Source organism: Leptosomus discolor, chromosome 2 (genome assembly GCF_034619465.1).
Source record: "Leptosomus discolor isolate bLepDis1 chromosome 2, bLepDis1.hap2, whole genome shotgun sequence".
NCBI lineage: Eukaryota > Metazoa > Chordata > Aves > Leptosomiformes > Leptosomidae > Leptosomus > Leptosomus discolor.
In genome coordinates, this window is record NC_141392.1 from 86,642,635 (window position 1) to 86,668,617 (window position 25,983).

Genomic DNA, 25,983 nt, shown 5'->3' on the forward strand with positions numbered 1-25,983 from the left:
TAGCCACTGAAATAAGAGGGCCACAGAGAGCCTCTGTCAGAGCCAGGATAACACCGAACTGCAGGGGCTCCTGCCCTTGCTGATATGCTCGTCATCCTCACCCCTGCTGCAACATGGGGCAGCATTGCCCTCTGGGGGCCCATTAGTCTCTGCTCTCACTCTGGGGAAGGCAAAGACCAGGTGTGAGAGCTGGCTGGTGACTTCCATGACTTCCCACAAAGCAGATGGAAAACATAGGCCTGGGGAAACCAGTGGAAGCAGCAGCAGCAGCAGCAGACGGGCTTCGTTTGTGCCCATGCTGTGGAGGGGTTGAACTAGAAGCTGAGATGTGCAGAATCATAGAGTCATAGAACATCTCGAGTTGGAAGGGACCTGTAAGGATCATTGAGTCCAGCTTAATATACTTGTACACCTCCAGGGACTGTCCTGAGCCTGGAGATAGGGTGCAGCCAGCACAGGATCAAAGCACATCTGATGGTGTGGCGAGGAAACCAGGCTAGCAACACCTTGAGACCAGGACTAGCACTGTTTTCACTGAAAAGGCAAGAAAATCCCAGTTAGAGATCAAGGCTTCCTGGACCTCCCTCAGACAGTGAAACCCATCGCCCAAATGTGAAAAACTATACTGCAATACTGCAAGGTAACTTCAGATGACGGGAAATTGTAACAACAGCCGTACTTGTGATGAAGAGTCTGGTTTGAAAGTGTCTTATGGTTTCTCTGCTGGTATATTCCCAGGGATAACCACCGTGCTGACCATGTCTACAATCATCACTGGGGTGAATGCCTCCATGCCTCGCGTTTCCTACATCAAAGCAGTGGACATTTACCTGTGGGTCAGTTTTGTGTTTGTTTTCCTCTCGGTGCTGGAATACGCAGCAGTGAATTACCTGACTACGGTGCAGGAGCGGAAGGAGAGGAAACTGCGGGACAAGGTGAGGTTTTTGGTCTCTGATGCAGCTTTATGCCCCTGGGAAAAGGTATGGCAAATGTCTGGAAATCTTTGAAAGTTTGCAGCTACGGTGTGCTGCTCTCAGCTGCCTGGGGAGAATGCAGTGTGCACAAAAAGACACCAGCAGTGAGGCATTCCAGGTTATAAAGATTTGCTACAGACAACCCACACCCAAGCTCACTGCTCTTTCTTCAGAGCCTAAGGATGCTAACGCCCCCTGCATATAGCTTCCAAGGCCTGTGGAAATGGGATAGGTTTTAGGATTTTACCTTTAAATATCTTTTTATACTGAAGACCCAAACTCGTGAACAGCACCAGATGGATACTGTGGTTTGGGTTTCAGATAACATGGCAGATGTCCCCCACCTTTCTCCAGGCACAGTCTAAACTTACACAATGGTCCAAATTTCCCCCTTCTGCCTTTGTTACACTAAATTATAACCACCCAAAATTTCAGCCTAAGCTCTTCTTTTCAAACGGGGCAAGCCTCCTACATTCCTCCTTGTCATTTCCCTCTGCCCTCTTCTCTGATTTTCTCAGCTCCAATGCACAGGTCCAGCCTTTATTTATACCCCGATAGCCGTGCTTAAGCCAAATGAGCTTTTCCCCACTCTCTCTCTGACTGTGCTGTGCCTTGCGGACATGAAAACAGAGAAGTAAAAAGCTGCTGCCCAGCTCAGTCCTCTTGTTCTCCCTTTTGTGTCCCAGCAGCCCGAGTGTCCCAGGCTTGTCCCCCCCTCTGCTTTTGTAAAGAGAAAAGGGATGCCTGTGTCTGTCTGCACACAACTCAAAACCATCCTGCACTTGTGTCCACAGCTTCCCTGTGCGTGCAGCCTACCTCAGCCTCGGCCCATGATGATGGACGGCAGTTACAACGACGGGGATGTGAACGAACTGGGGCACTACATGTCTGAGAGCGGAGATAAACAAGACCGAATGATGGTGCAGCTGGCACTGGGGTCTGAGAGGGGCTCGGGCAGAAGGAAAAACCAGAGATACGTCAGCATGCGGATTGACACTCATGCCATCGACAAGTACTCCAGGATAATATTCCCTGGTGCATACATTCTATTTAATTTGATATACTGGTCCATTTTTTCATAAATACACATAACTTCTGTAGTCACAGAGCATTGTGACATTAAACGAAAGTACAGTCTCATAGGCTAACAGAAAGAAAATGGAGAATTGTTTCAATTGGAAAGAAAATTGATTTTTTTTCAGGATTTAATTTTTTTTATTAGGTGCAACTCATCCGTGGCATAAATAATTGTGTAAGTTTCACATTTCAGCAAAACACAGGATACACAATCTAAAATTTTATACTTATTTAAAGCTGTGCTATGTTCCTTCTTGTGCCTCACAGGCCGCTGTAAACTGTTTTAACAAGTGACTATAATTGCCAGTTGCTTATATATGGTGCATCCTCCATTTTGTGCCCCTGAAATCCTAATTTTCTAAGTACCTGAGTGCATGCATACATCTCAGCTCAGCAGGCTTACCACGTTCAATACCAATAAATACAAGAATATGCAAATACTTGCATGTTTGCAGGATGAGGTCAGAATTGGTCATTATAAACACAAAATAATCCAGTACTGGGAAACACTTTGGCAAGGTTATTGATGGCTATGGCTTGCTTTCACTGCTCAGTGCACGCTGCCCTAGCAGTACTGCACTGACAGGTCCACGTGGGAATACTTTCAGACTTGCGCTTTGTGTTGGTCGTATTTAAAACAAAGAAAGCTTTCCAAGCTCTTTTGACTGTCTTTTTAAAACATGACTTGCAACGTGCATTTACTAAGGAATGAACAAAAGCCAGACTTCCTGCAATGCTAACCAAATCCTCTGGGAAACACAGGAGCTCTCCTTGGATCTGCTTATTTGGGTCAATGGGACTTTTACTCCTGAGTTTCCCGGGAGACAAAATGGGTTTCTCTACAAAATCATCCAATGAAGACAATCAGGTGTCTATGAAAAGAATAAAACTACTCCAGGAGAAGCCTCTTCTCTCTGAAATAGTATGGGCGTTACCGGTCTGTACAGCCCAAGAACCTGTAAAGCCTGTAAAGCCACCAGTAACTGTACCTGCCTCCAGGAAAAGTCTAGTTCATCAGTTTTTAGTAAAAGCGTAACAGAAAGGTGCTCAACAGCTGACAAAAGAGTAGTAAGACTTTATATTTGAGTCACTAAAGATACCATGCCAAAAACTTTGGAATGACGTGAAAAGGAGCTTCTGCCATGAGCCAGCAGCTCCATTGCAGACTCGGGTACAACCAACCAACTCTGCTTTCATGCTGCATCCATCCCTCTGGCACCCTGCAGCCCACCGTGCCCTTGGAGCAGGTTCAGCACCCTCCAGGGCGGGCGCAAGGAGACACAGCTGGAGCTGGGGGAACTCACCATTGACTCAAGTCCCAACTCTCCAATACAGTTTCTGCAGAGCAGCCAGTCAGCATAAATACTCCACATGGAAAAAGCAAAATCTGTAATGCAGAAGTAATAAAATAGCTCAGGAAAACAAGAATCAGTTGAATGGAATCAGGGGCCTTTACAATAGCAGGAGCACCAAAGGTGTCTCAGAAAGCGAGGTCGTTCAGTCGGTCTGCTGCCACGTGTTACATACCTACAGCTACACAGCTCAATGAGTGTTTGGACTAACAGGACTTTAAACAGACGCACGCTTTTGCACACAGTCACAAAATTCATCATTCCCTGCCCAGCAGATGCTGTTGTCTTTTACAGGTGCAGCTGCTCTGAGAATCAGACTAAAGCAGTTGTGTCTCCAGAAGCAAAGTGAGTCTTTTTACACGGAATCTGCCCTGGACTGACTGATCTGCCACTCTACCATTAGGCTCGTGGCACAGGCATTGCAGTTGTTTGAACACTGCTGGTTGTTGCTTTAATCTCCTATGTAAATAAATGTCATGTAAACATACTTAGCATTTCTTACAACTGCTAAAACTCATGACCTGCAAAACTGCCTACGCTCATCTTGCACTTACAGCCTACACCTCATACGTAAGGCAATGAAACCACAAAAGCTAAAATCATTAAAAGACACACCCACTCATAAGATAGTTTTACTACTCATTTCTAGTTGCTGGGTTGTTTTTTTTTTTCACATACACATCACATACTTTATCTTAAATAAACATTTCAATCAAATGAAGGCAGAAAGGCCACTCTGGCAAAAGCAGATGAAAGGCTGGCCACCAGGTCTGGCCACCCTACCTTATTCCGATGGCACCTTTCTCCATAAATAGCTCCAAGATTTCTTGGGCACTACTTGCACAGGAATGTATTTTGACTCTCAGCATTGTAAGAACCCATTTATTTCTACAATTAAAGAACAGCACGAACAGGAGTGCAAGATTTTATAGTAAGCTCTCCAGCTTCGTAAGAAGCGCACTGCTATGTAGTTTGCCGCAGTACTGTACATTCCTTTATAGACTCATTAATCTCATACTACGTACATTACTTGGCATCTGACCAGCATATTAAGGGACATTTTGAAGACACAAATGGGAGCTGGACTTTTGAATTCCCTGGCTTTCAGTGGGACACTGGTTTCTAACTTCCCATGTGATTTTCAAAGTTTCCCTTCTCCTTAAACAGATTCCCCAACCTCCATGTTTTGGATTTACGTTGTTAATTTACTTGTGTTTTATTTGGGAAACTCTAGTGCCTTTTCAGTCTTATATAAATGTGTATATAGATATATTCTATAAGTATAGGATATGTCATATACAGCCAGTGTTTGCCATCAACAACTGTACTCATTAAACATATTGACACACACAGGTTTTGGCTTTTAACCTTTCAGTGCATGGTTTTTGTATCCAACCACTAACACTCTGCTCCTTTCCATCTCCACAATAAATCAGAGTGATTTGTTTGGTTTTGTTTATTTCTAGAAACATTCAGAATCACAATAAAACTTCACATTTGTACAGCATTGTGTGTTTTCTACCTTCGAAAGAATGATCTCCGTGAGTTTGTACTTGCACGTAAGACCTTTTTGCTCAGGGCCTGATCCAGTCAAATACCAAACGTCCTTAAATCCTGTGACAGTGGCAGGGCTGGAAAGCCCTGGGATCTCACAGGCAGGGCTCTGACAAGAAGCCTGCATGCAAACTCAAAATCACCAAGAAGGTGACATTAAGCTTTCCACTGCAGATTGTGCATGTTACAGTTCTCGTTCTTCTTGCTTAGGGTGATCCTTTGCAATATAATTCAGACCAATTTCTTGAAGGTTAAGCCAAAGCCCAGCCTGGGATGATGCTGTTTTTAGAAGTTGAAGGGTATTGGCAGGTCTGCGTGGATTATAGATAGACACAAGCTCTGCCTATGAGCATGTCTAGATTAAGAGCTTGGGAGACTGAAGCCTTTAATAGTCTTTAAGGAGGCTGATAATTACTGATAGACTGAAGGAGCAAGGAGCCAAACTTCAGTCAGCAACAGGTAGAATAGTGAGAAGGCATGAAGGAAGATCAATGATCTCTTCTGCAGTAAAAGGATATTCTTGCAATAACCAAATCATTAGAGGTCTCTCTTTGTACATGCTGCACGTCTGAGCAAGTGATTCTGTCAGTACAGAACAGACCCAAATTCCCTGCAAGCCCTGATGAGCAAGCAGAAACCCCTGGGACTCCCCTCTCCTGCACTTGCTCATGTGGCAACACCGTATTTGATGGAGCACTGAAGCAGCAGCAAGGAGAAAGGAAAAGCACCCGTGAGACCACCAGCACCCCATGTTCCACAACAGGACACACGTAGCTCAGTGGCAGTATGACGCATGAGGGCTGTTCAGACACTGAAACGAATCTGTGAAAGCCGAACAAATTGTAGGGTGTGAAGCGTGCTCCAGTCTCCGAGAACCAACAGTATATATAAAAAGGAAAACTAAGGAAAAATCACCGCTCCTAGTGAATTTCAAGTACTTACCAAGCAGTTGTTACAAAAAGACTCCAGCACAGTAATTCTGATGAACATGTACTGTATTTGTGTGCTTCTATCCTTCGGTAGGGTCTTAAAAAGACAAGTTATTACATTTACCAGTTACCTTTGAGACTAAACAGCTGAAAAGATACAGGTACTCTAGAGCAATCGTAAACGGTAGCACTGCATAGATGGCTGCTAAAGACTATCCACAACCACACGGACCTCATTCTTTCCTATACTGAGGCATTTGGGTCTCACTGTATTTTTAAATGAGGACATTCAGATGCAGTTGTGGCTGAGAAAAAATCCTTGATGAGTTCGTCACATACTTTTAGCTTCCATTAGTGCCTAAAGGAATCTAAACCAGCAGCAATCTTACCCAGCTTTGGCTTTGTAGAGTTTGGGTAAGAACTCTTAAGAGGGATGCACTTTTGTTCCCTAATAAAAACACCAAAATGTGGGTGCCATCAGCAACCAGACAGGCTGGCGGACAAAGGCTTTGTGGAGGGCTGCTGCTTTCAGGACCAGGAAATAGTGAAGCTTAGGGAAAAACAGGAAGCCACGTACACTGACTTTTTCTTTTAAAATTGTTTAATCGTAAACACTTTGCTCTAAATAAAAATGTTTTAAAGAATGCTGTTGGCAAGTTATGAGGAGATCGCTCAATGAATACAAGACAAAGACTTACTTCGACAGCCAATGTGTTACGACTCTTCTGCACAGGAACAGAGTCCTGCTCTCTGACTGCAATGGGATCAGGTACAGAGCACTCAAGACAAGGGGAATGAAGTCATTACAGAAATACGATTCACAGGAACACAAAGCTGCTTCCCACTTACTGTTTGAAGGCAGGCTGCTGGACCCTTCTACACCAGGTAGCTTAACTCAGCAGGGTACAAGTTCCCTCCTCCTGATCTTTTCATAAAAATAAATCCATCACATTTCATGGTTTATTGTTTATTTTGTTTTAGACCAGGCATATCTTTCACTCTAGGACAGATACTAAATAAGGAAACACTGCAGCTTGGTAGACTGGCAGAGGCTTCAAGTTCTTCACAAAGTCTGGACATAATCACACATGCAACAGCTGTGATTTGCTATCAGCTGTTCAGAACCACTTCAGCAATTACAGTATATGACCTACACATTTTGATTCATTGATAAAAGTACTATTCTTGACAAATATTCCAATATTCTTAAATTACAAAGGGCTTGGGGAAGACTGCAGTTAGGGTAACTTAAAAATGCCAGATACTTTCATATACATGTGATTTATGAGCACAAATTGCTGAAAATCGAAGCGAGTTTTACTCCCACAGGAAATACATTTCTCATATACAGCATCATTGTGACAGTAAAACCTTACCATTAAATCCCAAACTGCTTTAGTTCTGGACCTTAAAAACGAACGTTCTGAGACACAAATTGGAATTAACTTGCCTGGGAAGGTGAGAATCCTCTGTCCTTGGAGGCTTCCAGGACTGAGCAAACGAAGCCAAGCTTACCTGACCTAGTGTTGGTGAAAATGCCACTTCAGGCTGGAGGCTGGACCAGGTTTAGCCTAACAGAGATCCTCCACAGAGCCCTCCCAAGAACCATTCCTATTATTCTATAAATTCTAACATGTTTCAATAGTTAAAACAGCCCTAGGATTATAAAGACTACCATTAAATACCATATCTGAAAAGCATTAGCCCTCACAAACCCTGCTCACTATGGCAGACTCAAATGGAAAGCTTGAAATACCCTCAACTCGTACATAATCATATCAAACTGGGCAGGGGGTGGTGGTGGTGTGGAAATCAAACACACTATTCAAATGAAGTCATGCAGCATCCCAACATTAATCAAAGGACAAGAAAATTCAGTCATAATTAAATTGCTTTATTGGTATCAACTCATCTTTAATCAGTACTTCAGTTTCATTTTCACTCCAGCAATGATTACAACAAAATTAAGACACGCTTTTAGTGCAGAAACATTTAATTAAATGATCTTGGACATGATGCAGTCAACAGCCAGCTAGTCTGGGGAAAGGGAACAGAGAAGGCTGTAACTCACATCACCTTGTGTGGACACCTAGTATTGCCAAAGGTGCACACGCATTTTTTCCTGCAGTAATGTAAATGTGTTAATTTAAACAAATAAACAATTAGTTGCTTTCTGATTTTTTGATCAATGACTTCTCCACAACACCTCCAAAATTTATCAGGAGGAACATCAATGCATTTCAGGACAATCACCAGTTACAGACCGCGTTTCCATACAAACACTTCTGTTCCACTGCTAGAAGCTACTTCTGTCAAAACCAGGCATCTTCCAAACATATACCCTTCTCTCCAGTGAAACTCGCTCAGGTTTTAAGCCTCTATCTTGTCCCAAGATAAAGTGACCGGCCAGAGAGAAATGCTTAATAGATCAGGTTCAGCCTATGATCACCGAGTGAACAGTGCTTATTTTAGAACAACAATTGCCATGTAAATGCCATATTTCCCCTATAAGGAATATTACTTTAGCAATACACAGAAAATCACTGACAAGGGAATGAAACACTATCATTTATTCAACACTGCAATTTAAAGACAACATATCTGAGATCTCCCTCTGAAATTCATCACCATATCGAATACAGCAAACATTACAGCTCGATGAAATTGCACATTTTTGAAAGCAATGATACTATTTGCTTCTCCTACAGTCCAAAAAAGAAAATCAACATTTCTTCAGCTATGTGTTTATCCAGCCCCTTCTGGGACTTAAATACAGCATCTCCATTAAGTCAATCCTACTGAGAGAGGTTTAATAAAGTCTAGTGTGAGGCACACGCTCCTATGCCAACGCCAGATTCTTTGTTGGGTTCTACTGGATTTATTTGCCCCTCTTCTTTTAGCTTCACCTGTCTGAAGTCTTCCCTGACTTCCTCTAGCAGACCTGGCTTGAAAATGACATCCAGTGCTGTCATTGCCAGAGCTTTTGCTGTGCGCAAAGCATAGAACTGAGCATTCTGCGACCCTGCAGAAAAAAAAAAGTAAGGGAAACTTCCGGTTAGACTACTAACACTAGATATGAACCACTGGCTTACTGCATAAGGCATATTCTATAAAATAAGATCTCTGAGTTTCAATCGCAAGGACAGTTTCTTAAAAATCTACTTGCATGAAGTATGCCTATTTTCTGATGCCTCAAAACAAATTTTCACATGCAAGTACTTCACTTCCTGCTACTGATGTAAACAACTAAGACTGAAAACAGGAAAAGGAGTGTTCACATCTTCCTTTTTTAGAAAACACAGGGTTTTATACTGTTACATCTATTACACTTCCAGAGTATTGTGCTTCAGGAGTAAAAATTACTTTTATCTGTTGGCTCATATTTAGAGACTCTTCTGAACATGCTGCTAGGGATAATGCTTCTAATTTCTTCTATCTAGATGGCATACCAAGTCAGGCTTTTGGTAGAAGGAGTAGTCATCCTTCCCATATAGAATCACAGAATGGTTTGGGTTGAAAGGGACCTTAAAGACCATCTAGTTCCAAGCCCCCTGCCATGGGCAGGGACACCTTCCACCAGACCAGGCTGCTCAAAGCCCCATCCAGCCTGGCCTTGAACACCGCCAGGGCGGGGGCAGCCACAGCTTCTCTGGGCAGCCTGTGCCAGTGCCTCACCACCCTCACAGTGAAGAATGTCTTCCTAATAGCTCATCTAAATCTGCCCTCTTTCAGTTTGAAACCGTTACCCCTCATCCTATCACCACACTCTCTGATAAACTGCAGTCCTTCTCAGTCAGATGAAGAGGCCCAGCTCAGCTGAATTCCTAAGGTGAAGTTGTTAAAGACTTCAATCCAGGATCAGAACCAACCACTGATGCATGCTGCTAGAGGAACTTCAGGGCAATTCCAAAGCACGTAATGCTGCCCATTCTGGTGGCTTTATTTAAATACAAGATTTTTGTGTTCTTTTACACAGCCTCAGAAAACCCTTGAAATACACTTTATTTTTTTTAATCTGCTTTTTATAAGTGTCAGAAGTCTGAGAAGTAATTACATGAATAACATGGTTCAGCTGTGCCCCTTCTTGTCTTGTCACACACTATATCCCATCTTGAGTTACAAGTCCTAGGCAGGTACTTTCAATTTGATTTATTCCTCTCGCAGTTTCTTGGGAAGACTGAACAGGGTTTGATGAGATCTTGCTCCCATTCTAAAGTCCAATTTAGCTTAGATTTCAATTCCAGACAAAAAGAGCATTTTGATTTTTATTATAGTTTAAGAACTCAAATTACTTTCGTATCATTTGCACCCACTTAAGCCAGAGTGGTAGTGGAGGGTGGACGGGAGCAAGCACAGTCACATGAACACATCATATAGATCAGTTTTGGCTTGCTTTGGTTGGTTGGGGGTTTTCTTGGCTTTTCTTAACCATATATTCTTAACCATACACACTCAACGTTAAACACAAAAGTAGAAACTACACTTTGTCAGTTTTTTCTGCAACTGTACAGTTAACTAATTGTTTCGGTGTTCGTATTCAGCTCAGATTCCATCATGCTTGAAGAAAGCAACTCCATTCCTAGGTAAGTATTCACATGCAGCCACTTTCAGATCTGGTACTTGCCCTTTCATACATTTACTACACTGTAGCTTTGAGCACCATAGAAGCATGTGAAAGCTTTAATCCCCTGTAATCTGAAAAATTTCTAATTCCTAGGTCTGCTGGAGTGAAGAGTGCAGTTATTACAATGCACAAGGATTCCAAACACAAAACTCTAACACTTTTCCCTTCCACTCACCTGCAGCTTCTGTGTACTGCTCAGTATGATTCAATGCATCAGAGCCGATATAAAAATAGGGATGAAGCCCAGGGACTACAAATGTAACATTTCCAAAGTCTGTGGAACCTACAAGCAGCACAGAAATTTTCTTACTGAACAAGTCTTGAAGAGTTTTGAATGCTGTAAGAAAATGTATGACAGATATTATCTCCAGCCCATATCTAGAACAGAATACCCTTTGCCCCAAATACTAAAACAAAAGCGTTTCCACTGAGTCATTATCCATACAAAAATCTCCCACCACCGAGAAGTTTTCCCTAACTAGCCATCTTCAGATGCTGCTCTCCAGTGCGCTTCTGATCAATAATCAGTTACTGGACTACAAGGAAGATGTATCAGCCTATTCCTATTCTATTTACTGTTAATTTTTCAACAAGTGCCTCCTGATAGTAAGCTGTTAATTCAGAAACAATGAAAGCTGCAAACCTTGGAATTTCAGGCAATTCAGCTATTTTCCTGCTACAGCCCTTAGAACCAGGCCCAACAATTCCCGCTTTTCACCAGCATGCAAATATTCAGCACTAGGTAGGGGACTCTGAACTGGGAACAAGCTATCTTTAAACAAAAACAGATTGAGGACAACTATTTTTTCCTGTGCTTTTTGATTATTCTCAGCTATGGAAACCTTAACAGCACAAGCACTCTTGAAATAACAAGATCAGAAATAAACTCCAGAGAAAACGCTAGTGCTTTCTAGATGTAAAAAAATTCTTGACAGCAATGCTGCAGACCTTAACGGTGATTCTTTCATGCCTGATTAGCACTTTCAGTGTGTTAGCTAGCGATAGTACCTGTCTCACAGTACTGCCTTATCTATTTAATGTACCAATGTACCATCCAGAAGTAGTAGATCCTCCACAGCAAATCATTCAAGCAACTGAAACTACTTCCTGAGCTCCCCCCCGCATTTTTTTTTTGTTTGTTTTTTTACCTAAACAGGCAATCCACTCAGTGTTTGTTAAAATGACATTTAGAAGCTGGAGAAATCAATACACCAGTTATTGTAAAATTCACATACCAGAGGAAGCATTGTTTCGTAGCAGGGAAAAATCTCAACTAAGATCTCAGTTAACTTTTTCAGGCCAGTAAGAGCTGCAAGGATTTTTTTTTTTTCTTTAGCAATGGCAAATAAAACAATTGTTCCAAAGCCTTAAAATTATTTGTAACACATCAGGTAGCCTCCATATCATGATACTTTATGGAGATGAGATTTGCTAATGCCTTAAGACTTAGTAATGAAATGACTGAAGAATATAGATTTTACTTGGAAGCATCTAGTTATTGAAAGTGAGTCCACAAAGCCTACATTATGTGATCAAAGAGGACAAGAGTAGCTTCCTATTTGCTCTGCCTACAGACAAACGGAAGCAGCAAGCCTTGTCCAAAACCATGATCTTTTCCCAAAAATTCTGTATGCATTTGAAGAAAATCCAACTCTTGGCACAACAAGAAGTTATTTTAATTTTCAGTAGTCCGTACTATTGATCTGTCCTTGTTCAGTCTGGAAAGACAAACGAGAAGTGTAGTAGTTCTGCCTACTCCAGACTAAACCAAGAATTCTAGACTTGCCTTACTAAGTCCTAATACACAAACTGCTGGACAGACTGTGTTGGCCTTTTTCCCTGCTCTCAATTAGCAAACGAGGCATTGGAAATTTCAGTGCATCCCAGCTCTCGGTCATGTAATTCCACTTAAATTTATATCCATATCCAATCTACCACCAATTTACAAGTTATTTTTGCTCAATGTAAGGGATTTAAACTTGGTGTTTGCTATTAAGATGGAAAGCTTACCAAGCCAAAAGCCTCACAGTTTTTAATGAAAGTGTGACGGTCAAGTCTTCCCCTCTATCAGAAAAAAATGTTACACCCTTTAGTGGCAATACCCTAGCAGCACGTTTAAAGCATTCGTTCTAATGGTTTCCATACAAACATCTGGAACTGTATGCTTGCTAGAGATGTACAGATCGGGATTCCCTCTAGAAGCATAAATAACTGCACAGTTATCACCAATGCAATATACAGACTTGTGCACGATCTTCAATAGAAAGGTATTGGGAGCTCCAGCCTCAAAAATATATCCTGAAGCTGATACTGAAGCCTCTTCCAGTCACTGAACACTGAAGTCAGTATTACCGCAAACATACATGGAGGGGGAAAATGCAAAAGATTCCAGGAAACATTTAGATACAGACCCAAGCTTCCAAAGTGGTATTTTCAAAACATACCGGCTCCTTCTTAAGATCATCTGTATTAGTCTTGTGCACAGGAAGCCAATGAACCCCATGAATGCTAAAAATATCAGAGTACATTATCACAAGCGTGGGTGCCTCAACTAAAGCATGCTAAACTAAGCCATCTGCTTTGGGAGGTTATCAATATCCTGTAATAGAGCTGCCCTATCAGCAGAAGGAGAAACAGGTCAGGGCACCTGGTCAAAGCTAACTCAGATTCACATTATTTCACACCATCCTGGCTGTGTGCCAAATGAGTGGAGCGTGCACAAGGCACACGCAAGGCAGTGTGCTTTGATGGACTAAAGGAATTCTTCATCACGCTTAGCTGCCTAGAGCGATACCTGTAAGCAGACCGATACTAATACCCATGTAGAGGTGGCAGCGAGTATGCTCATCTGTTAACGACTTTTCTGCTGCACAGACATGGAGAAGCAACTGAGCTATCTTCCTTCCCTTTCAACAGAAGAAACTGATATCCTAAAAGAAAACATTGAAAACCATATGAAAACTAAACAGAAATAGAGGTCTTGAAAAAGATGAGACAAAACACTCAACCCCCCCAAAAAAGGGTAGCATACAAAATTCCATTCCTATGTCTCTGGAGACTGTGCTTTGTTATCACTCCTGAATCCCCCCTGCAAAAATTCAGAGGAGAAGCTGTGGAAAGAAAATTCAGTGAAGCCTACTGCAATGAGAGATAAAAATGCAGTTGCTCAAGCACATTTTGACATCTGACAAGCAATTTAAGGACAGAACAGGCACATGGGGAGTTTCAGTTTAAGCAAGTTAATGGTTAACATTTAGCATATCATGTAACTTAGATATGAAAGCACTATTACAATTAGGTGTCTGTACTACGTTCATTTGAAGTCCTCTGAACTAGCCAGATCACCAGTATTCATGATCTTCACACCCTTAATACAACAGCTTGAAGGAAGCAACTAGCAGAGCTCCAGAAAGTTTCATTACAGTAAACATTCTAAGTAAGGTTCCTCAGCCCTTTTTTTTTTATGCTAAATGAGCAAAGTAGTAAACCTTACTTGTACCACACTGAAGAAAGAAAGAAATCTGCCTTTAGTTATAATTTGTGTTTAAACACAAGACAATAAGCCAATTGGAGAATATATGCTACTGTTGCCTTAATTTGGAAGGAAAGTGAGAAATAGAGAAAAACCACCAGAATACCATTAGATATGCTGTCTCCCCCACTCCCAAAAAAAGAGTTGGGAGAACTCTGTCCCCAAACACCAAGATCTCAACTGTCCAAAGATAATCTGCATTTAATATAGAGAAGATTAGTACGACAAGCAAACTAATTAGAATAACAACATTTTACTGAGAACAATCTTTTCCTTCCAATCAAAGAGAAAAACCTTTAACATGAGTGGAGTAAAAACATTTATATATACAGTTGTGATCAGTAGTGAAGGCTATAAAGTATCAGCAGCAGTTAAGACTTGAACAGAGCTCCCGTAGGAAGATACTGAAAAAACCCCCGAACTGTTAAGGTTAATGAGAAACCCACCTGATCATTCAAGGATTCACATTCCTATTACTAAAGTTCTGAGAGACCAAGAAAGTGAAATAGTTTGAGACATAGTCAAGACCCAGAAGTGAACACCTACTGGAACAGCACCCTTTGGAAAACTAATCTGTTGAACTTGTGAACTAATAATAGAGGCATAGAATTACCTGTTAATGGAAAAGGGTTTAAATTAGGGTTACTGAGATGTTTAAAATTACACTTAACCTCTTCAAAAATTCCTTCTAAAAATATTAGTTAGTAAATTTGTTTGTATGTAAGCTTGGAAAATATTATTAAACAAGGTTCCTAAAACGAAGTCTCGTCTCCATCCACAGCAAACCAGGATTCTGTATTTCAAAGCAACAGAATGAGCCGCAATTCATTACACATACTCATGTTCCCAGTAAGATTTTTCTTAGCTTTCCATCCCTCCCCTAAACCAAACTGCTTCTTCCTTGAGGTATTTTCAGAAATATTACCAGAAAATGATTACTGCTTTTCAAACCTGTTGGGAACACTCCTCAGCTTCTACAACAAATACAGAAACACCGGCCAGAGGTACAATCCTTTTACAGAGCTTCAACTTTCTAATTTAGCTTTTTCTTCTGACCAAACTATGTTTAACCTAGCTCTATGCCATTATTTTATACACTTAAGAGCTGATCAACCTAAGAGTAAATCATAACAGAAAACCCAGATGGCGTTACCTGACAAACCATTCAAGATACAGTCTTCTGATATAAATTCCATTCCAAGCTCCTTTCCATTCTCCTTGTAAACCTTCTGCAGGCTCTTATTTGGAAGCACATTGTAGTAATCATTTTCACCACCTTTTATTTCCACCTAAAAAAATCCAAATTATTAGAAATTTTTCTCCAAATTAAGCCAGTTTAATGTAAACAATTAAAAGACCAGAAAAAATAAGTACATATACATACTTCAAGTCCATGTCAAAACAGATATAAGTGCTAAATTTCTTTCAGAAATACAGCATTCTGTCAAATATTACGCTTGATCAAAACACAGCTGGTGTTCTGTCAAGCTTTCACCAGACAGCCAAATTCCAGAAGCGTGCATTTCACAGATAGCATCTCCAAAAATAGGAAACAAATGTTTCCTGTAACAGCATCTAATGATTTCCACTGCAGGTACTATTAAACTACACAGAAATAAATTCAGACTTTCACCAAATTCTATTTTACTATTGTTTAGAACACTTTCAATAACTATAGCCCCATTCACGAAATTACTTCACACAGGCAAGAAGTTCAAAAACAAACATAAAAAACATACCAATGTCAAATTTCAAAATTCTGCATAAAATTCCATTCTGCATAAGGTGCACTGTCTGAAATCCTTTTCCAGCTAGAGTGGAGGGGCCATACTAGGAAAACAGCATCTCAAAGAGACCTTAAAACTCACTAGCTCACATTCATATACACTGCACCTATTTGTTCTGATTAGCATAGACATTCTTTTTACAGCTGTATTGGTCATAAACCTGTAATTAGAGAGCAGGTAGATCTGTCTGTATCTTAGCAATACAATGCAAGGTAACCATGCTGCTTGAACCAGCTACAGGAGAGACACTTCCATTTACTAAAAGCAAAAAATTAAGAATGCTAACTCAAAAAAATCCCTCAGTTTTTCACATTTGGTGGCTACATAAGCCCTCTGTTTAACAGGGCAAAGGACTTAGTGACAAAGAACATGAAAAAAAAGCCAGTACCTGTTTTGCCTGGTATTTGCCTACTGGTAAGGTTTGCCATCAAGCCTCCCAGGTCTCTGAGCCTAGCAGTACTGTCTGTAGGACAGGAGCGAGATCCACAGCAAAACCAAAAGATTATGGGGCACATAAAGAAATTGTATGTACACAGGATCAGGTAGGATGCATCCAAGGATGCAGAGTAAGAGAGGAGCAGCAGTACATTCAAGGAGCTATCATTTTTTAAATTACATTGAAATAGAGGGATGCTCCAGCTCACTGAAAAAGAGCTAAAGGTCACACCCACCTTGAAGGGCCAAGAGAAGGATTTTGGAATTTACAGACTGTCCTGTCCTCAAGCTCCCAGGGGGATTATAGAGCAAGTAAGTCCTCCTAAGACCCATGTCCGGGCACATGAATCACAAGGCGATTGTGAACATCCAGCATATATTCATGGAAGAGCAGACAGTGCAAGACCAAGCTTAGCTTTTCATAACATGTCTGGCTCAGAGGACACAGAAGACACACAAGCTCAAAGCATTATGAACAGTAGCACAAAAATCCAAATGGCTGCCTGTTACTTGTGGCGTTCCTCTGCAACCAATACCAGTGCCATCTTTACTACTGATGCAGACAACTCCTGTAAGACCACATCTGGCTTACTGTGTTCAGGTTTGTGCTTCTCAAATCAAGACTGCAGCCAATCCAGGCAAAGCCCACCAGGATGATTAGGGTGCTGGAGAACGTGATATACAAGGAAAGGCTGAAAGACCTTGATCAGTTGAGCCTTCAGAGAAGGTTAGAGGGAGATCTTATTGCTGTCTGCAGTTATCAGATGGGGAGGGTATAGAGAAGGCAGAACCAGACTCCTCAGAGATACCCAGTGATATGACAGGAGGCAACAAAGAAAACTTCTATTAGATACCACAGAATCACAGAATGGTTGAAAGTGGAAAACACCTCTGGAGGTCACCTTGTCCAACTCCCCTGCTCAAGCAGAGTGACCTAGAGCTAGTTGCCCAGGACCATATCAAGGTAGCTTTTGAGTATCTCCAAGGATGGAAACACCAGAATCTCTCCAGTCAACCTGTTCCAGCTCTCAGTCATCGCAGCACAAACATCAGGAAAAACCTTGTTCACCATGAGGTGGGTAGAGCACTTGAGAGAGGCTGTAGAGTTTCATCCCTGGAGCTACTCAGAAGTCCACATGGCAGTGAGCAGTCTGCTCTAACTAGTCCTGCTGTGAACAGAGGGTTAGACTAGATGACCTCTGGAGGTCTCTCCCAACCTAGATTCTTCTATGATTCTGTGGCATTCTATTTATAAACTAGAGCTTGCTTTCAGGACACAAAGCAATAGAATAGCAAACAGTATCATAGAAATTTAGATTTATTTCAGCTAAACACCATGCAGACAACTGCTGTAAGCCTTGATTTCCTATTCTGGCCCACCTTATCTCCAGCATAACAGAAACACATGACCATAAATACGTTCTTACTTTGCATCCTGTGGCCAGTGCTGCAGATTTGAAGCAGTTCTCGACCTTCTCTGTCAGAACAGAAAGATCTTTCATTGAAGGGGCACGCAAGTAAAACTCTAGTTCAGTGTAAGAAGGAATGATGTTAGGTTTCACACCACCATTTTTTATTACACCTGCAGAAAGGGAAAAGTCATGTTATCAGTGTTTAATACAACTGCTTGATCTTCAGCCCTGTCATGAAACTCCTTGCTGAAGAACTAAATACATAAATAAAACCCCAACAAAATATCAGCTGAGCATGAAATACAAAGAATGTAAAAAAATACAATATGTGGACAAAGTTTCTTCATCACATCAGATTAAGTGGAATGTGTACATGTTTTTCAGCACAACTTCATTGCATGCTTTCATTAGACATCTGTTACAAACACAAAGACAAGCCAAACTAGCATTTGTAATGAATCCCCTAAAATTCAATGCATCGAAATCATAAAGCAATCTGTCTGCTACTGAAAGACAAAATTTTGTTACAAAGGCTACCTTGGATTCCAACTTTTAAAGGTTTCCTCAATTAGAGTGTTTCCAACTTATTTTGTCAGCTTGGGGAGAAATTGAGTAAGTTGCATTTCTCAGCAATACTGGAGTAATATGTGTGTTGCAGTGCACAAAGCTCATTAGATTCCTCATACTAATTCTTTACAAATACTGGGGTGTATAATGCATGTACAGTTTTATTCAAGAGTGACATTTGAGTTGAAAGTGTTCTCTCAAGAAAATGCGTGACAAGTACATAGTTTTCAATTATGGCATCAGAGGCATTCCATAAAAGATGGTAATATTTAGGTATTTCAACAGTAAAACTTTGTAGACCTCTATTCTACATTAGATTTCAATGCATTAACAGCTAGTTGCTTTCAACAGGCTCTTTGTTTCCCTGGCCTCCTACCCTCAATTTATATTGCAATAAGATTTGGGTTTTGTAGAACCGGAGAAAATATCTACCTTAAATGGAAACACTGCACAAAGTCACTGGTGTGTGTCACTAAAGCCTGAAAAGACAGCACTATCAGGATGCAAGTGGGCAACAAATCTTTACTTTTGGTGCAGAAAACCTATTAAGACTACGAACTCCCCCTCAAGTGAAACCCTTCCAGTCTGGAATACAGTCGAAGTAAACAAAGTGCTGAATTAAATCACTATTAGTACTGGCCCATAATGAAAGGAACAGCTCAGGCAAGAGGGACAGACATTACAGGAAAGGAATCAGCAAGTCGACAACTAAGTAATCATGCAAATTTGCATGACACGTACCATAACAGTTTGCTCAAAACAAGTAGCTTAATGAGTAAACAACCTTCCCTTGTCTTGTCCAGCAGATTTTTTCAAGGGGACAACATCGCTCACAAGCAGGGAAGATAACTTATCAAATATCAAGCTCAAACTCAAACAGTGTTCAAGTACATAAAACACTGCTTAGAAATTCTAGACTTCCAAGCAATGGAAATTATTTCAGTTTTTGCTAGTGGGTTAACACTAAGATTTTGAGGATCACTTAAGTCAGCCACTGCTGTTATCGCCAGTGTACAACACAAGGTCTCCAACACATTGTTGTAAAGAAAGTATTCCTAAAATTAAGTTTCATTCTGGCTGCTTATACTTTCCCAGAAGTATTTTAACTATTTCCAGTTTGAAAGCCAGGTTTATGACAGCAGTTGTATCAACACAGTAATTCAAGTTTTGCTCTGTTTCAGGAAGTATTACCTCTAGGAGGCTTGTTTAGATACTTAAGTTTTTTGCCTCCATTACCCATGTAGCCTTTAGAAACTATGCAAAAAGCAGTATTTAGGGGTTTAGGCTTAGATTCAATAGAAGACTCAGGCACCTGCAACACATGGGTTTCAGACACCAAAACTCATAATGAAGCGCCTTGCTTCCTACAGAGCAATAGGATAGAGAGGCTATGCCTGATGTCTGAAATTCATTTGGGTAAGCTGCACAGCAGAACTGCAAACATCTTCATCTACAGTCAAACAGATTAGGGCTTCCAGGCTCCATCCAGATATCCTGGAGAGAAATACACACACAGATTATACAACACAAGCAGCCAAGACATATAATGAGTAGCTCAGAACTTCTGGAGGTGTTTTAAGCTCATAACAAGTATTTCAAATAAACAGTTCCACATTCAGAAGCCCTGTAGAAATGGCAAAGTTTCTTAATTTCAAATGGGAAAAGGTTGTGTTGGGTGTACTAAGTGAAACCTGACTTTATAGCTAAAGGGCAGCTTCCACCTCAACCTCTGAAACTTTCTCACTGCACAAAAATAAATGCATGATGTTGAAGGAGTACAAGTCAAGCTTAACATGTCCTATTGCAAAATGACCTTTCTACTCCAGCTTCTACTTGATATTAAATATGAGAATCCAGTGAACATCTAGTTGATTGGGCTACTAACCAAAACTATAGACTTCTCTCATCACTTGTGTTTTGTACTTCAGCAAATAAACTTCAGTCACTCTGGACCACTACCCCTTTCCAATAAATGCCAACTTTTTTATGGCTAATTAATTAATGACACAGTAAGTAATATTTCATTTTTCAGAAGCATTTAATCTTACACCTTTGCAAAACCATGTACACTAACTTTAAGGAATTCCAGGAAATTTAGCTTTTTTTTTTTTCTTTCTGAACAGCAACTTGAAGCACAAAGGCTTAAAACTGGTCTAGCCTCTACTGAGATATCAGTGTCCTCTTTTGAATCTGACCTATAAGCCTATTTTCAGCAGTTAGTTCTGGACGCTAAAATGATTTTAAAGATTACATACAAACTCTTCAAATGAAATGGTGCTATTTCATAATGTTTGAAGTGAACTATACTAATTTAGTGAACCAATGCAATACTTTAAATTCTGGGATTTTCTAAGTTAGTATTTCAACAGCCTAAACTCTTACTTGCTGGACATTAGATTTAATGAATATCTCACCATGAACTCTCCAGGTCGGTTTCATTTGCTGTCTTAAAACAGACAGATTGTTGTATGCAAGAACAGCAGCATCTAATGCATTAACTCCTTCCCAAGGATAAGCAGCAGCATGAGAAGCTTTTCCATAGTATTTCACAGTCACACTAGGAAATAAAAGGCATTGCTTATTTGTTTTTCATTCACCAAAAAAACCCTCTAAAACAAAAAAGTTCCTTTTGTTCACACAAACATTTGTTACACAAGTTTCATGCAGCAGAACATCAAACAATTTACCTGACACTACACTGTTGCAAAGTTGAACTATCTTTGAGTGCAGGAAGACGCTGAAAAATTTCTAGAAAACCAGTGAAACAGAGCGATACCAAGAGCCAATCAGGCAAAAGACTCACCAGTAACATGCCACTATATAGCCTTTTCCTGAGAAGTACAGGCTTCACAATAAATTTCTCCAACATTATTTTTATACTGCCTGACTGTTCTGAGACTTAAAGTCACCAACATTCTCCTCAGAGTGTAACAAACCCTTTTCTTTGATTCAAAATTAGAGGTTGATTGTCGAATTGTTGTCAAACAAATAAAACGTGTACAGTATATGACAGCAAAAGAGCACACTAATGAAGATCACATACAACCCATGTCTAAACAACAAAGGTCAAGTTTTAAAAGTGTAGTAAAGGCATAGCCTGGTATAAAATATATATTACTATGCTATAGCAAAGCTGTTCTTTCCCCAGACACATCAAAAGTGCTGCCAGAAAGGCACGCAAAAGGGAGAAGTCCAGTGCAAAGGTTATCCTCCAACGTTGCACAAGTCATAAAACACTGCAACTAAACACATCCAGTAAGAATTCATGCTTTGCTTTGTCTGAGGGACATTTATATTAGCCTTAAAAATTAATTTATTATTTCCAATTATAGGAAAACCCTTTACACGAGAGGCAAATATTAAATACTGACAACTACATAAGCCGTTACTATTTATGAAATACAAAAATACTAGGTTTTTACCAACAGTAGAGATTTTAACTAAATCTGTTCATATTCAATACCCAGTCCTTACATAAAAACCTCCATCTTCAAGCTGAAACAGTTCCCCCACCTCGAGACAAACCTGTCTGTGACCCAGCTAGGACCAGCCTCACTTGCTTGTCCCTCTATTTTGCACAAATGCCAACTTAGCCACTTGTCCTGAACTGACCCCTCGTGTTCTGAGCCACACCACAGCTGCAAGTTAATACCAGAACTTAAATACTGGATAGCAAAGACGGACACAATGGAGTGTACTGTTGTAGCAGAATACGTCTCCTCCTACTGCCTGCAATCCAAGTTAAGTATCACAGAACGTTACAGGTTGGAAGGGGCCTCAAAAGATCATCTAGTCCAACCCCCCCTGCCAGAGCAGGGCCACCTACAGTGGATCACACAGGAATGCATCCAGGCAGGTTTTGAATGTCTCCAGAGAAGGAGTCTCCACAACCTGTCCGGGCAGCCTGTTCCAGTGCTCTGTCACCCTCACAGTGAGAAAGTTTTTCCTTATGTTGATGTGGAACCCCCTGTGCTCCAGCTTGCACCTGTTGCCCCTTGTCCTGTCATTGGCCATCACCGAGAAGAGCCCGGCTCCATCCTCCTGACACTCACCCTTTACGTATTTACAAACATTAATGAGGTCACCCCTCAGTTTCCTCTTCTCCAAGCTAAAGAGACCCAGCTCCCTCAGCCTTTCATCACAAGGGAGATGTTCCACCCCCTTAATCATCTTTGTGGCTCTGCGTTGGACTCTTTCAAGCAGTTCCTTGTCCTTCTTAAACTGAGGGGCCCAGAACTGGACACAATATTCCAGATGCGGTCTCAAAGTACACCCTTCTCCATCCCCTCCTCATCCTCCAAGACAACCATACATTCCATTCTGTAAAGTATGCGTTTTATTTAAAATTATCAACATGAAATCAAGATAAGAAAACTTACCCATTAACATCCCAAATATTAGACTGCAACCCCTGATATCAACTCAAAGAAGGCAGGACAGATACCTGGATATTCCCTCAAAAATGGAAAGGCAAAGTAAAGCAGAAAGTCATGTTGCAATTATTTTTTTTTCCCCACAAGAAACACATGCTTCTTACTAAAAAAATGTTCTTTTCTTCTACTTCCATTGGTACACTAATGTCACATACCCTCAGAAAAAAAAAAAAAAACAAACCACAACAGATTTTGGTGAATAACAACACCCTAAGCCAGCTTAAGAATATCAGCAGAAGAATGGGGATCCTGTTTGACCAATAATAAATGGGCTGATTAAGGGAAGGATAAGTGAGTGAGAATCAGCAAATGTTGGCATGTATTCACCACAGTTACCCCAGTATGTTAATTTTACTTCAGGCACAAATCAGCTTTCAGAGGCTGCAGACACAGTAATACTAGCAATTTAGCGATCACCAGTCCTTAAATTCCGTGGAAACCAAAGATAATTACAAATTATCAGAACAGTCTTTGTACCTTTGGAATCTGATAATTACATGAATCGTGGCATAAACTCAGTATTTCAAGCTTTTGTGTGCAGTAAGTTGTTTCAGTACTGCACCTCCATGCCTATGCATTTCAAGGTGTAAAGGCTATCTAGGACTTGCATCCTACAGCACACCATCACCTCTGAAGGGAGATTTCCAAATCTAACTGTATCGAACTCAAAAGGCTATTGCAAGAGTTGAAATGAACAGAAAGACAAAACTATCAAGGAAAACTGCATCTTGAGGATTATGAATATAGTCTTAAGGTACAGCAACCAAAAGGCAAGCTGAGGTAAGTCTTGAAGGAGGTTACAATAACCAGTTAAGACTCTCTAGAAACACAATGATGGAATATAGCAGACAGCTAGCTAGGTAAGGAAGTCTAGGTGTTACTAAACTTGTCTGTCTTACCATAAAACTTTTCCATCAAGCAAAATTGCCAGTAAAATCAAGGACACAGGAGCTGGAGGGTAGCATAACCAAACTGAAAAGAAACTCTCAGTACACCAAGTTAGAAATGGCTGGAAAACCAGTCATTTAAATATTACAGAACTTTGTCAGAGACAGCCAAATGTAATACTTGGAAAAAGCTAATGCACTGGAGGGAGGTTACCAGTGGAGTCTGCAAGGTAAGACCTTGGGATCAAAAATCATTAGTAACCATGACATGAAACGTAGTAATAAAACCTGCTGATAGACTACTGCTGGAACACTATAAAAACAGGTTTATAATATCAAAGGCAGAATAGCATGGCCTTGCAGACTAGCAGAGAAAGAACAGAATGAAGCTCAAAAATATTTTAAAAGATCACGTACTTACAGACTAAGCATTTGCCTAAGAGCTGATTGCTTGAAAATGACTCAAAAGGAAGCCCCAAACATGCCAGCTGCCTCCAAAATGATGAGGAGATACACTTAGGTCCCAGCATCAGCTGAGTAAGGTCTAAGGAAATTCCACCTCATGTGCTGTGTACAACTCTGGTTAAGCCCATCCAGTAAGGAGTACTTCAAGACAAGTCAAGTGATTCCAAGTACGAACAAACAAGTGATGTCACTGAACAGTATGGCTAATCAAAAGAAGACGACAAGGCATAATTTCCGAAGTTATATGGCTAGCTGGTGAAAAAAATAAGCTGAGTGAAGGTATGACTGCTGTCTATATTTATATTGAGGGTAATCATGAAGAAAAGCAAAGAACTACTTTCAATCAAAAAAAGTAGATGTGAGAGTTAATAGGTATTAAATGGCCATAATTCAGTTTAGGCTGGAAGTTAACAAGGATCCAAACAGCAGTCAGGCTCAGCTGGCTGACTCGGAAGCAGGAGAGAAAACGTGAAACACTTTCAAAACGGACTAAAATGAGAACTATATGACCCGGTGTCCAGGAAAGCAAGGAACTATGATCCATGAGACTCTTTCCAGTTGCATTTTTAAATATATATATTTTTAACAGATAGGATAATCATGTTTATGTTTGAAAAGAAGCACCTAGAAACATCAGAAGAAAGAATGGATTTTTGGGACACATGCAATACAATCTCAGAGCAGTCAGGGATCTTTAACACTAGGCTGAACACTACACCTTGGAAGCACAGCCCAGGGCGTCCAGGAGAGTGACCTGGCTCCTTAGCTGATTGCAAATGCTTCGTCTGAAGGGCACCTGCAAGGTCCCTAGCCCCGAGATCAGCCCCTTCCAGAGCAGCTCCCCTATGTGGGGAGAGAAGCCTAATAACAACCCACCCCTCCCACCTCAACCTGCTCACTCACTCGTGCTCGGCCACATCGGGCAGGTAGGCCGCGTTTTCTTGCGAGGGGTGTGCCATAAAAACCACATCCAGGCCGTCAAACGCTCCGGCGTTTATCAGGTCTATTTTGCCTCCTCCTTGCTCTTCCGCAGGCGTCCCCAGCACCGCGATCTGCAACACAACCGCAGGCCGTCAGGGGCCGGCCGGCCCACGGCTCACACCGCTGCCCTCGGGAGGGCTCTCACCTGGACGGCGACGGTCGCCGGCTGCGGCAGGCTCTCCAGGGCGGCCTTCAGCCCCAGGGCGGCGGCGGCTCCCACCTCGGCGATCAGGTTGTGCCCGCAGGCGTGGCCGATGCCGGGCAAAGCGTCGTACTCGCAGAGGAAGGCGAGGCGGAGCGGTCGCTGGCCCCGAGGGGCGGCCGTGCCCCACTCGGCGCGGAAAGCCGTGCCCAGCTTGTAGCGCGGCTGCACGGCCCAGGCGGCGCCCGGCAGCTCCCCGCTGGAGAAGAAGCGGGTCATGGTGTCGTGCGCCTGCTGCTCCTCGTAGGCCAGCTCGGGCCGGCTCCAGATATCGCGGCTCAGCGCGCCCAGCCTCCCCGCGTTCAGCTCCACGCTCTCGCAAGCCCGCTGCTTCAGCGTCTCCAGCCGCGGCAGCGCGGCGGCAGCGCCGGGGCCGCCCTGCGGCGGCATCGGCTCCTGCGGCCTCATCAGGGACCGGCGAGGCGGCCCCAGCAGCGCCCGCCCGGCCCGCACTGCCTCCCCTTTTTATCACCTCCCCGGCGCTGCGGGGCACGCTGGGAAGTGTAGTCCGTGATCCCGGCAGGCCCTGCGGGCGGCGCCCGGCCAGAACTACCCGTCCCAGAGGGCGCGGGGGGAGCGTCCGTCGCCGGGCCGGGGCCTGGCGGGAGGCGTTCCCGTGGGCTACGGGCGCTGCCCAGCCGTGCACCTGAACCCGCAGCAAGAGTCTGATGTGCTGATGCACAGTGAAGCCGATCCCATCCACAGCACCACACGTGGGCTGAGACGCTGCACGGTCCAAGAGCGGGAAGTTCTCGGAAAGCCTTGGGCTTGC

The 25,983-nt window shown here is 42.0% G+C and overlaps 2 protein-coding genes across 3 annotated transcripts in view; one reads left to right on the forward strand and one right to left on the reverse strand.

Annotated features, from left to right (window-relative positions):
- Positions 1-2,056, forward strand: part of LOC104345819 (gamma-aminobutyric acid type A receptor subunit rho1) — a 29,855-nt gene extending 27,799 nt beyond the window's left edge. For both annotated transcript variants that reach the window (XM_009950389.2, XM_086461386.1), the window contains 2 exons: positions 739-935; positions 1,769-2,056. In XM_009950389.2, the coding sequence (XP_009948691.1) occupies positions 739-935; positions 1,769-2,056 (485 nt within the window). The remainder of the gene's footprint in view (positions 1-738; positions 936-1,768) is intronic.
- A 5,703-nt stretch (positions 2,057-7,759) lies between these two features.
- PM20D2 (peptidase M20 domain containing 2) lies at positions 7,760-25,619 on the reverse strand. The gene is made up of 7 exons (XM_086482458.1): positions 25,155-25,619; positions 24,932-25,080; positions 20,658-20,800; positions 17,692-17,846; positions 15,196-15,331; positions 10,686-10,793; positions 7,760-8,908 (listed from the first exon to the last, which is right to left on the reverse strand). Exons 1-7 carry the CDS (start codon positions 25,617-25,619, stop codon positions 8,706-8,708), a joined length of 1,359 nt encoding a protein of 452 aa, XP_086338584.1. The 3' UTR covers positions 7,760-8,705.
- Between the last annotated feature and the right edge of the window lie 364 nt (positions 25,620-25,983).